General features: G+C 41.5%; 1 protein-coding gene across 5 annotated transcripts in view; it reads right to left on the bottom strand.

Moving 5' to 3' along the window:
• The window catches only part of arap2 (ArfGAP with RhoGAP domain, ankyrin repeat and PH domain 2), a 304,016-nt gene that overhangs the window by 14,023 nt on the left and 276,946 nt on the right, over positions 1 to 13,047 (bottom strand). For all 5 annotated transcript variants that reach the window (XM_043693425.1, XM_043693389.1, XM_043693406.1 and 2 more), the window contains one exon: positions 12,111 to 12,193. In XM_043693425.1, the coding sequence (XP_043549360.1) occupies positions 12,111 to 12,193 (83 nt within the window). The remainder of the gene's footprint in view (positions 1 to 12,110; positions 12,194 to 13,047) is intronic.

Here is a 13,047-nt window from a genome sequence, read left to right as displayed (position 1 = left end):
GACCAATTCCTAAAGGATGTTGCTACCGGTTTGCTGCAGGTGGTGAGGGAGCCAAGAAGAAGGAAAACAAAACATTTTTGACCTCATTCTCACCAATATGCCTGCCGCAGTTTAATCTGTCCATGACAGTGTTGGTAAAAGTGACCGCCACAAAAGCCCACATTCAGGATTCACCATATCATGTTGTGTGGCACTGTCACTCTGCTAAATGGGATATACTTCATACACATCCACCAACTCAAGACTGGGCATCAAATGAGGTGATGTGGACCATCAACAGCAGCAGAGTACAACAACACAATCTGCAACCTCATGCTTGACCCTGGCTCAGTGAAAAGTGCAGGAGATCATGCCAGGAACAGCATTAGGCATACACAAAACTGAACTGTCAACCTGATGAAGGTAAAAAAAAACTACTTACGTGCCAGACCTAATTAGCAGCAAGTGATAGACCAAGCTAAGCAATTCGACTACCTACAGATAAGATTTAAGCTCTGCAGTCTGCAATATCCAGTCGTGAATGATTGTGGGGCATCTCAGTGGAGGAGGATACTCTATAAATATTCCCATCCTCAAAGATTGAGGAGCTGAGCACTACAATGCAAACATTTGCAACAAACTTCAGCCAGAAGTGTTGAGTGAATGATCCATCTTGGCCACCTCCAGAAACTCCTTATAATCACAGATGTCAGTCTTCAGCCAATTCAATTCATTCCACGTGGCATCAAGATATAATTAGAAGCAATGAAAATTGCAAAGGCAATGAGTCTTGATAACATTCCGGCAGCACTACTGAAGACTCGTGCTCCAGAATTTGCTGCATTCCTAGCCAAGTTATTCCAGTACAGCTGCAACACTGATACCTAGTCAACAATGTGGAAATCTGCCCAGGCTTGTCCACAAAAAGCAGGACAAGTCCAATCTGACCAATTATCACCCCATTATTCTACTCTCGATCATCAGTAAAGAGGTAGAAGGTGTCATCAACAGTGTTATCAAGTAGCATCAGCTCAGCCATAACCTGCTCAGTGATGCCCAGTTTTGGTTCCACCAAGACCACTTAGCTCCTGACGTCATTACAGCCTTGGTTCAAACATGGACAAAAGAGCTGAATTCTAGGAGTGAAATCAGTCATTGCAGCTCTAGGACATCTCTGCAGGTGTTCCTCAGGGTGGTGTCCTAGATCCAACTGTCTGCAGCTGTTTTGTCAATGACTGACCCTCCATCATAAGGTCAGAAGTGAGGATGTTCGCTGATCACTGTGCAATGTTCAGTGCCATTCTTGACTCCTCAGATACTGAAGCAATCCATGTCCAAATGCAATACGACCTGGATGACATCCAACTTTGGGCTGACAAGTGGCAAGTAAAACTGATACCACTGAAGTGTCAAGCAACGATCGTTTCCAGTCAGAGAGTATCAAACTATTGCCCTCAACATTCAGTGTCATTACCATCACTGAATTCCCTGCTAGTAATATTCTAGCGCTTTCTATTGACCAGAAACTGAACTGGACTGATGAATATTGTGGCAAAAGTGAGGACTGCAGATGCTGGAAATCAGAGTCTAGATTAGGGTGGTGCTGCAAAAGCACAGCGGGTCAGGCAGCATCCGAGGAGCAGGAAAAATCAATGTTTCGGGCAAAAGCCCTTCATCAGAAAGAGTCCTGATGAAGAGCTTTTGCCTGAAACGTTGATTTTTCCTGCTCTTCGGATGTTGCCTGACCCGCTGTGCTTTTTCAGCACCACTCTCATCGAGACTCTTATAAATATTGTGGCTGCAACAACAAGGTAGATACCAAGAATGCTGCAGTGAATAATTCACCTGATTTCTCAAAACTCATCCAAAGCTCAAGCTCTGAGTATGAATGGATAAAGGTAAAGACAGATACAAAGTAGTCACTTAACAGCTCAACCATGCCTCTGGTTTCCATCTGTAAATCCACTTTTGGTCTGTTATCAACACTACTTCTTTTACCAAACCTTTACTGTAGATCTGCATACAGAAGACTTTCAAATAGCCTTTTATGTTAGCTGCCAATCTTTTCTCATAGCCCTCTTTGATTGTCTTTTCCTGAATCTTCTATATTCGGGTTAATTCTGAATGATGATTACTACCTGGCTCCTGTCATAAGCACACTTTTTCCTCCTTCTGCACATATTTTTGTGCAATAGTTTAGTTTTGGACTATCACATGGAATTAGATGATCAGTCATGATCTAGAATGGTGGAACAGGCTCGAGGGCTGACTGACCTGTTCCTCTGAACTAATAAGCACTGCGTTGTCAGAGGTGCTTGTTATTTGGATATGCTAAAATAAGCTGCCTGTTTAGATAGATGTACAAAATCTAGACACTATTCAAAGTAAAACAGCTGAGTTGTTTTGGTGTCTTGCTAAACATTTTCCTGTAATCAACACCTCTAAAATCAAATCAACAGTGCCTGTAACTCACTGCCATGTGAAAACTGGCTACAATATTTACTCATACAGAGTCAATAGCTTAATATTTCAGGATTTTGGAATATTAAGAGGTCATAATAGATACAAAATAAGCTTTTTTTCCTTTTGTGCTTGATTGTATTGAAGGTAAATCATGCTAATATCTGGTAGGGTTTGACAGAGGTGCCTGACACCAAATGGAATTAGGGAACAGATGATGGTTATACGTTAACAACAGTATGTGATGGATGGCAGTTACAGGAAGGGGGGAAAGTCTCAGATACAGTCACATAGATGGGTTAACTCCAGGAAGAGTAAGACAGGTAGGCAGCTAGTGCAGGAGTCTTTTGTGGATATACCCATTTCAAACAGGAATGCTGTTTTGGAAAATGTAGGGGGTGATGGATTCTCAGGGGAACGTAGCATGAACAGCCAAGTTTCTGGTATTGAGACTGGCTCTAATGCAACGAGGGGTACGTCGGCTTCCAAGAGATCAATTGTGTTAGGGGATTCTGTAATCTGAGTACAGACAGACGTTTCTGTGGCCAGCAGAGAAAAAGCAGAATGGTGTGTTCTTTCCCTGGCACCAGAATCAAGGATGTCTCAGGGAGGTTGCAGAATGTTCTCACGGAGGAGACGGGCCAGGAAGAGGCTGGTGTATGGGAGAAGGATTCACATTTTTGGATCATTGGTATCTCTTTTGGGGTAGAAGTGACCTATACAAGGAGGACGCATTGCACCTAACTTGGAAGGGGACTAATATACTGGCAGGGAAATTTGCTAGAACTGCTTGGGAGGATTTAAACTAGTAAGGTGGGGGTGGGTGGGACCTAGGGACATAGTGAGGAAAGAGATCGATCTGAGGCGGGTACAGCTGAGAACAGAAGTGAGTCAAACAGTCAGGGCAGGCAGGGACAAGGTAGGACTAACAAATTGAACTGCATTTATTTCAATGCAAGGGGCCCAACAGGGAAGGCAGATGAACTCCGGGCATGGTTCGGAACGTGGGACTGGGATATCATAGCAATTACGGAAACATGGCTCAGGGATGGGCAGGACTGACAGCTTAATGTTTCAGGATACAAATGCTACAGAAAGGATAGAAAGGGAGGCAAGAGAGGGAGGAGGAGTGGTGTTTTTGATAAGGAGTAGCATTACAGCTGTACTGAGGGAGGATATGCCCGGAAATACATCCAGGGAAGTTATTTGGATGGAACTGAGAAATAAGAAAGGGATGATCACCTCATTGGGATTGTATTATAGACCCCCCCAACAGTCAGAGGGAAATTGAGAAACAAACTTGTAAGGAGATCTCAGCTATCTGTAGGGGATTTTAACTTTCCAAACATAGACTGGGACGGCCATAGTGTTAAAGGTTTAGAGGGAGAGGAATTTCTTAAGTGCGTACAAGACAATTTTCTGATTCAGTATGTGGATGTACCTACTAGAGAAGTTGCCAAACCTGACCTACTCTTGGGAAATAAGGCATGGCAGGTGACTGAGGTGTCAGTGGGGAAGCACTTTGGGGCCAGCGACCATAATTCTATTTGTTTTAAAATAGTGATGGAAAAGGATAGACCAGATCTAAAAGTTGAAGTTCTAAATCGGAGAAAGGCCAATTTTGACAGTATTAGGCAAGAACTTTCGAAAGCTGATTAGAGTCAGATGTTCGCAGGTAAAGGGACGGCTGGAAAATGGGAAGCCTTCAGAAATGAGATAACAACAATCCAGAGAAAGTATATTCCTGTCAGGATGAAAGGGAAGGCTGGTAGGTATAGGGAATGCTGGATGTCTAAAGAAATTGAGGATTTGGTTAAGAAAAAGAAGGAAGCATATGTCAGGTATAGACAGGATAGATCAAGTGAATCCTTAGAAGAGTATAAAGGAAGTAGGAGTATACTTAAGAGGGAAATCAGGAGGGCAAAACGTGGACATGAGATGGCTTTGGCAAATAGAATTAAGGAGAGTCCAAACAGTTTTTACAAATATATTAAGGACAAAAGGCTAACTAGGGAGAGAATAGGGCCCCCCAAGGATCAGCAAGCCGACCTTTGTGTGGAGCCACAGAAAATGGGGGAGATACTAAATGAATATTTTGCATCAGTATTTACTGTAGAAAAGGATATGGAAAATAGATGGTGACATCTTGCAAAATGTCCAGATTACAGAGGAGGAAGTGCTGGATGTCTTGAAACGGTTAAAGGTGGATAAATCCCAGGACCTGATCAGTTGTACCCGAGAACTCTCTGGGAAGCTATAGAAGTGATTGCTGGGCCTCTCGCTGAGATATTTGTATCATCGATAGTCACAGGAAGACTGGAGGTTGGCAAACGTGGTGCCACTGTTTAAGAAGGGTGGTAAAGACAAGACAGGGAATTATAGACCGGTGAGCCTGACCTCAGTTGTGGGCAAGTTGTTGGACGGAATCCTGAGGGACAGGATGTACATGTATTTGGAAAGGCAAGGACTCATTAGGGATAGTCAACATGGCTTTGGCGTGGGAAATCATGTCTCACAAACTTGACTGAGTTTTTTGAAGAAGTAACAAAGAAGATTGATAAGGGCAGAGCAGTAGATGTGATCTATATGGACTTCAGTAATGCATTCGACAAGGTTCTCCATGGGAGACTGATTAGCAAGGTTAGATCTCATGGAATACAGGGAGAACTCGCCATTTGGATACAGAACTGGCTCAAAAGTAGAAGACAGAGGTGGTGCTGGAGGGTTGTTTTTCAGACTGGAGGCCTGTGGCCAGTGGAGTGTCACAAGGATCGGTGCTGGGCCCTCTACTTTTTGTCATTTACACAAATGATTTGGATGCAAGCATAAGAGGTACAGTTAGTAAGTTTGCAGATGACACCAAAATTGGAGGTGTAGCGGACAGCGAAGAGGGTTACCTCAGATTACAATAGGATCTGGACCAGATGGGCCAATGGGCTGAGAAGTGGCAGATGGAGTTTTATTCAGATAAATGCGAGGTGCTGTGTTTTGGGAAAGCAAATCTCAGCAGGACTTATACATTTAATGATAAGATCTTAGGGAGTGTTGCTGAACAAAGAGACCTTGGCGTGCAGGTTCATAGCTCCTTGAAAGTGGAGTCGCAGGTAGATAGGATAGTGAAGAAGGCGTTTGGTATGCTTCCCTTCATTGGTCAGAGTTTGAGTACAGGAGTTGGGAGGTCATATTGCAGCTGTACAGGACCTTTGTTCGGCCACTATTGGAATATCGCGTGCAATCCTGGTCTCCTTCCTATCAGAAGGGATGTTATGAAACTTGAAAGGGTTCAGAAAAGATTTACAAGGATGTTGCCTGGGTTCGAGGATCTGAGCTACAGGGAGAGGCTGAACAGGCTGGGGCTGTTTTCCCTGGAGTGTCAGAGGCTGAGGGGTGACCTTATGAGACCTGGATGGCAACAAGTGCTTCATAGTTCGTTATGTATGAGTTGAAATTAAATTCTGACTAGAAACAAGTATATCTGGACTCCATGTAACCAACCAATAACCTCTAGCGTCTATCTACGGATGCAGGGGACGATTAGCTGTTTGTAATTTAGAGATTTAAAACCAAGTTTTTCAAAAAAAAATTCAGGTGGGGTCTCTGTCTGAGCCAGCATTTATTGTCCTTTCCTAATTGCTCTTGAGAAGGTGGTGATGAGCTATCTTCTTGAATCACTGTTGTCCTTGGGAGGTAAAGACATCACAATGCTGTTAGGAAGGGAAGTCCAGGATCTTGACCCAGTAACTGTCAGGGATGAGTCACATTGTTCCAAGTCAGGAAGATGGCAGAATTTACAGATTTCTCATGTGTCTGTCCTTCGAGTAATTTAAAGAAAACTGTGAGATGGCTGAATGTATTGGGGTATGGTTACCTTTTCTGAATGCGAATCTTGTGGCCTATGGAAGAATGAAGCAGTTATGTGTATCAGTGTTACTCCTTTGACTCTTTTGCTACCACACAAATCAGAATAAGAAGCAACATTATATTCAGAATTGGAGAGTGTCAGTTTGTACGTCGAAGGAGGTTTGGACAAATTAATAACTTTCATCTGCCTCTGCTCCAATCCCAACAACATAAACCACCTCAAACTGTCCACCCCCCCCTCACCCACTCCAACCCTCACACCGCACACCTCTCCACTCCCTCTGCTCCAATCCCAACAAATTCCGCATTCATCAAAGTTTCACCTGCACATCCACCAATGTCATTTATTGCTGCTCCCGATGCGGTCTCCTCTACATCGGGGAGACTGGACGCCTCCTAGCACAGCGCTTTAGGGAACATCTCCGGGACACCAGCACCAATCAACCCCACCGCCCCGTGGCCCAACATTTCAACTCTCCCTCCCACTCAGCCGAGGACATGCAGATCCTGGGCCTCCTCCACTGCCGCTCCCTCACCACCCGATGCCTGGAAGAAGAACGCCTCATCTTCCGCCTCAGAACACTTCAACCCCAGGGCATCAATGTGGACTTCACCAGTTTCCTCATTTTATTGTACTCTTTTCTATCTTCTTCCCAGCCCTACCTCTCCCTCCCCCTCCTTCCCTCTCCACCCTGGAGGCTCCCTCCCTCCATTCCTGATGAAGGGTTTTTGCTCAAAACGTCGACTTTCCTGCTTCTTGGATGCTGCCTGACTTGCTGTGCTTTTCCAGCACCACTCTAATCGAGACTCTGGTTTCCAGCATCTGCAGTCCTCACTTTTGCCTATATTCACTTTATACAGAACTATTAATAAGAGTTAGATTAACAGATAAATACACCTTGCTAGAATAAACCTCAGAAGCACTGAAAAAAAACATTCACGCAAAGCATTCCTTTCCAGCAACATTTGTGCTGCAAATGGGGCAATCTTGATAGAATAAAAACTGAAGGACACTAGGTTCACAGACTGGCAAGACCGTTTCAAAATCAAGTTACAGGCAACAACATGATAAGGAATTAACCAAGAGAAATGAATTCCAGAAATGCTTTGAAAAGATTGAGAAGCAAAGGGAATTTGGAACTTACAGTAAATAATGAATTCCATAATGTCCATGGTGTAATCAATACAAGTTTTAGGTATGATTCAAAGTACAAGAATACTATTTCTGACTCAAAGGCATTAAGAGTATTTGAAACTAAAATGAAATGGAAGGTCATCGAGCTACGGATCAAAAAGAGAGCATTGTATAAGTTACAAGAAATTTCAGACAGGTGATTGATGTATTGGCGATAGGATCAGAATGTGCAGTATTAGACTATGGAAGCATATTTATTGTACGTGGGCCGGACTCATTGAAGTGCTACCATTCTGAACAATAAGGATCAGAATAAGGTTGAGGAATTAAAGAATTTATCAGTTTCAGAGTCAGGGATGATAACAAATGGTTATGTGTTCACCACTATCCCAAATCTACCTAACTGCCATAGTACACAGAGAGTATTAATTTACAACTGGAGAAGCTTGGTACAAATTAAGCTTGGTACAAATATTTTGCATTCTGGCAACATAAGAGTTAAAGTGATGTCCTTGAAAGCAAGTGCACGTTTTTTACTCTCATCAACCTAAATGGCAAAAGTGATAAATAGGTTGTTAAAGGAGGATGTGAGGAAGACAAATGTCTAGCTCTATCTGGCTCAAAGCTTAATTGGTAATTGCAGCAAATGTTCAAATATTACAAACAGGATATTGACTAAGTAAAAGGTAGCACCAAGACATGCAGAGCAAAGGCTAGGAACTCATTACTTTAAGAAGAGTTAATCTAATACCAGATAAAAGAAGTAAAGTTCTTTTTAATAAGGGAAAACTAATTGGGCTTCGAATATGAAAAGATAAGAAAAATATTGGATCATGGAGAATAAATAGAAATATTCCAACATTATTAGTAAAGAATAGTACCTTAGTCTTTATAGATAAAACATCTGAACTTATGCAACCAGCAACACAATCGATTGATCTTCACAATTGGATGGGACAGGCTAAACCGAGTGAACTTGTATATTGATTGTTATTACTTTAATGAGAAATTACATTTCCCAGTTTTGCATTGGTATGATTTTGAGTGTCAAGTTCTGCTGTCCTCAGCAATCAATCACCAAATAGAGAATAGATACAAGTTCTACTCATGACGAGTCAATGAATTACTGAAATGATTATAAACTTTCAGGTTTAAAAGGTTGACTTTGTACTAGTTGCAATTATCCTTCAGCAAGTGTGGAATCTCTTTGATGCAGAGCCTCTGATTGAGTCTGGCTTCAACTGTATTGTTTATTTTGTATTGGTAACATAATTTCTTAATGCTACAAGATGTGGAATATAACTGCACTTTAAAACAGCTGAATTTTTGTTGGAGCTGTTTAACTTGTAAAGTTAATGACAGTTAAATGCTCTCTTAGAGTTCTCTTTATGCCTCAAACATTGCAGAGTTTTATTACATGGCCAACTGTTTCCCAGCTCAGTAACATTAGGAGAACACAAGTGACAATTTTATTTTCAGCACAATGATTTGGAAGTAAGTTTGTAAAATTCTCAGGAGAAGTCAAGATTTAACTATCACTTTGTATCCAGCTGGAGTTATCTTACCATAGTATTGCAAAGTTCCAGAAGGCAGTGGAGGCCAAGTTTCTGGACACTTTCAAGAAAGAGATAGATAGAGCTCTTAAAGATAGCGGAATCAAGGGTTATGGGGATAAGGCAGGAACAGGATACTGATTGTGGATGATCAGCCATGATCACAATGAATGGTGGTGCTGGCTTGAAGGGCCGAATGGCCTACTCTTGCACCTATTGTCTATTGTCAAAGTTGAAGTTAAATGCCCAACAGGAATGGTCTTAAGCCTCTTGGCTTAAATGTTTTCAGATTGTGCAGTCATCAGCAGTCAATGTTCAGCATTGAGTATTTGTGATTGTCAGATACTGAATCAGTCCATGTTCAAATGCAACAAAACCTGGACAATATCCAGGCTTGGGTTGACAAATAGTAAGTAACATTTGTACCACACAAATGCCAGGCAATGACCATTTCCAATAAGAGACGATGCTACCACTTGATATTCAATGGTCTTACCATCACATAATCTCCCACCATCAACATCCTTGGAGTTACCATTGACCAGAAATTCAACTGAATTTTCCATATAAATACAGTAGCTACAAGAGCAGGTTAGATGCTAGGAATACTCCTCGCACCCCAAAACCTGACCACCATCCACAAGGCATAAGTCGTGGGTGTGGTGGAATACTCCCCACTTGCCTGGATGAGTGCAGCCCCATCTACACTCAAAAAGCTCTTCGGCATCTAGGACAAAGCAGCCTGCTTGATTGGCACCATATCTGCAAGCATCCACTCCCTCCACTGCTGGCACTCTGTAACAATAGTGTGTATTATCTCCAAGATGCAGTGCAGAAATTCATCAAAGATCACGAATTGGCACCTTCCAAACCTGAGGCCAGCTCTATATAGAAGTAAAAGGGCAGCAGGCAAAAGCTATATGGGAACACCACCACCTCCACGTTCCCCTCTATGACACTCACCATCTGACTTGGAAGTATATCACTGTTCCTTCACTGTCGTTGGGTCCAAATCCTGCGATTTCCTCCCTAAGGCCTCCCTATGGTCAACTGCAGCACATGGACTGCAGGAGCTCAAGAAGGCAGCTCACCACCAGCATCTCAAGGGCAACTTGGGACAGGCAATAAGTGCTGGTCAGCCAGCAATGCTGACATAATGAATAAAATTTTAAAATATCAATCTGACTCCAATATTACTGCTTTTGTATCAATGTACTGTCAAAACCAATCCATATCAAAATGAAAAATATGATTCCAACAAATTATCACACTTATTTCACAACACTTTTTGGATTTCATGCTTCAAAAATATGGACCATTGCTAGAGATGTAGGAGAAAGTGAGGACTGCAGATGCTGGAGATCAGAGTCGAGAGTGTGGTGCTGGAAAAGCACAGCTGGTCAGGCAGCATCCAAGGAGCAGGAAAATTGGTGTTTCGGGCATAAGCCCTTCATCAGGAATCCCGATGAAGGGCTTATGCCTGACACGTCGATTCTCCTGCTTCTCGGATGCTACCTGACCTGCTGTGCTTTTCCAGCACCACACTCTTGACATTGCTAGAGATGTACCCCTTAATTCTATGGCTTTGGCTATTATGCTCATTCTCCCCAATTTTCTCGTCAGTGTTGACTTTATATGTCATTGTGATAAGTTCAGTTTCTGATAGATTAGCTTATTAGTACATATCCTACTTGGGGTATTGTTGGAAAGAAGACACACATCTGAAATGTCTCAGGACATTTGACAAGAATACCAAGCTAAGAGGAAAACCATCTTTTATACTGAATGAGACGAAAATGTAATCTGGTTGGCAAGTAGAGTCTGATGGTAGAGGCAATGCCATGGAGATACTGGTTAACAGTTAACTGCCAGGTTTTGCTTAAATTTTAAAGCAGGCAGGTTGGCTCTAAATAGTCAAGGTATTGCCCTGAGAAATGAACCTGCAAATAGCTGTCACTTATTAGGCTCAAGGCCTGTTACATATTCTTTCTGTCTGCAAAGAACAGGATCTGTGTATTAATGTGCTGCTTCCAGTATACTGGGTGACTGACTGACAATTTTGATTTGGTTATCAGTATATTTCTTTGCACAGTCAGGATTATCAAGCAAAATGCTGCCCAATTTCAAAAACACATCTAATGTTGGTTGCTACTGCAAATTCTGCATGTACAAGTGGATTGGATAAAATCAGTCCCTTTCTGATGGCAAATAGCTGAAGGGATAAACTGGGCTTTGATAAGTCAGTTGAGCTTATTTTATCTTGGATAGCATATATTGTGAGGTGATTTCATACACTATTAAACTTAATGAAAGGACTAATGTCCTTTGGACCACCAAAGCCTGTCTGGTCTCAGATTTTAGAAATCCCATGGTAATAGTGAAAAGAATAGAAGTGGTCTTCCCAATGTCCTGGTCATATTTCATTGCTAAAGTAAATTATCCAGTCATTAGATTGTAGTTTGTGGGCTTTGCAGTAGGTAAATCAACAATTGTTTCCTTCAAAAATGCGATACATAAATATTCTTTATTGATTGTAATACACTTAGGAAGATCCTGAATATTTCCAAGAACAGCCTTTTAACTACATAGGATACGAAAAAAATCAGTTCCTTCATGGCCAACATAAACATTGAATTAACTTTCATATCATGAGACTTTGCTTTTCGCAGCAAGTTATCAATATTTAGAATACATTGTTGGCTTGACAGGCAAGTGCAGATTTGTTGCCGATGACTAAAACAAAGGCTGGGCAGGCCGCATTCAACATAAAGCATCAACTTGAGGAAAATAGATAAAGTTCCTGAGTAAATACCTCATGGACTTGGTAATTTCCCAAACTCATTTTGATCATCTAAAGAGGGCAGAGAAGGATTTCTAAGAGTTTGGACATTGAATTGGTCTCTGAGTTTGTAATTTATTTTGCTTCCTCCAAGAGATTGCACAATGAAAAGGAATTATGATGTTTAATCACAATGCCTTGTGTTTTTGTACATTTCATATTGCAAATGCAAATAGGATATTTTGCATTTTGTGTAAATGTGTCTGCTAAATTAGTTTACATAAATAAAACATTGCTTCATGTCTGAACTTGTCTTCTGTCCTCAATTAGAAAATATCGTTACCTAGTCGGAGGCTTCAGTTTCTTTTTCAGTCCAAGGTACAGTTTTAAGGACTTGACGACTACTTCCCTTTCAGTTTTATTGCTCTGAAAAAGTTACACATTATAATTAGTAAGAAAATTGAAAAGACTTTTGTCAATACACGTTTATTAGATCATTAAGGCTTGCATTCCCAAAAGAACAACACTACTCTCATTCTTCACTCCAACTTCAATTGTCAATGATTTATAACTGAGTCAGGAATTTACAAAACAGTTAACATGCTGCTCACTCAGACTGATTACCAGAAAAGCCTGCATCTTTATTTGCAATAATAATAGTCCTGTATAAGCGGAAGTTACTGGACCATAGTTGACAGCTAAACTGGTCAGATTGCACTCACTTTATTCTGAACACATACAAACTAGAAACATAGTTTACACCAGGGTAGGAGGAAGTTTAATTCATTTGTGGCACATTGTTCAAATGCAAAGCAATGATGGCTTCATGAGCAATGCCAGAGCAGCTGATATCTCTTTTAGTGACATGCAATTTAGAACATTTAAAAGTTACTTCCACATTATGTCTCTTTTTTTTCTGTCAGTGAGAAATAATATGTGGAGCACCCAAACATACCAATTACTATTTGACCCTTTGGGCTTTTTGTTAAGATCCTAAGTCATAGAGTCATAGAGATGTACAGCATGGAAACAGAATCTTCAGTCCAACTCGTTCATGCTGACCAGATATCCCAACCCAATCTAGTCTCACCTGTCAGCACTCGACACATATCCCTTCAAACCCTTCATATTCATATACCTATCCAGATGCCTTTTAAATGTTGCAATTGTACCAGCCTCCACCACATCCTCTGGCAGCCCATTCCACACAAGCACCAACCTCTACATGAAAAAGTTGCCCCTTAGGTCTCTTTTATATCTTTCCGCTCTCACCCTAAACT

Source organism: Chiloscyllium plagiosum, chromosome 1 (assembly GCF_004010195.1).
Source record: "Chiloscyllium plagiosum isolate BGI_BamShark_2017 chromosome 1, ASM401019v2, whole genome shotgun sequence".
NCBI lineage: Eukaryota > Metazoa > Chordata > Chondrichthyes > Orectolobiformes > Hemiscylliidae > Chiloscyllium > Chiloscyllium plagiosum.
This window is presented reverse-complemented; position numbering and strand designations above follow the sequence as displayed.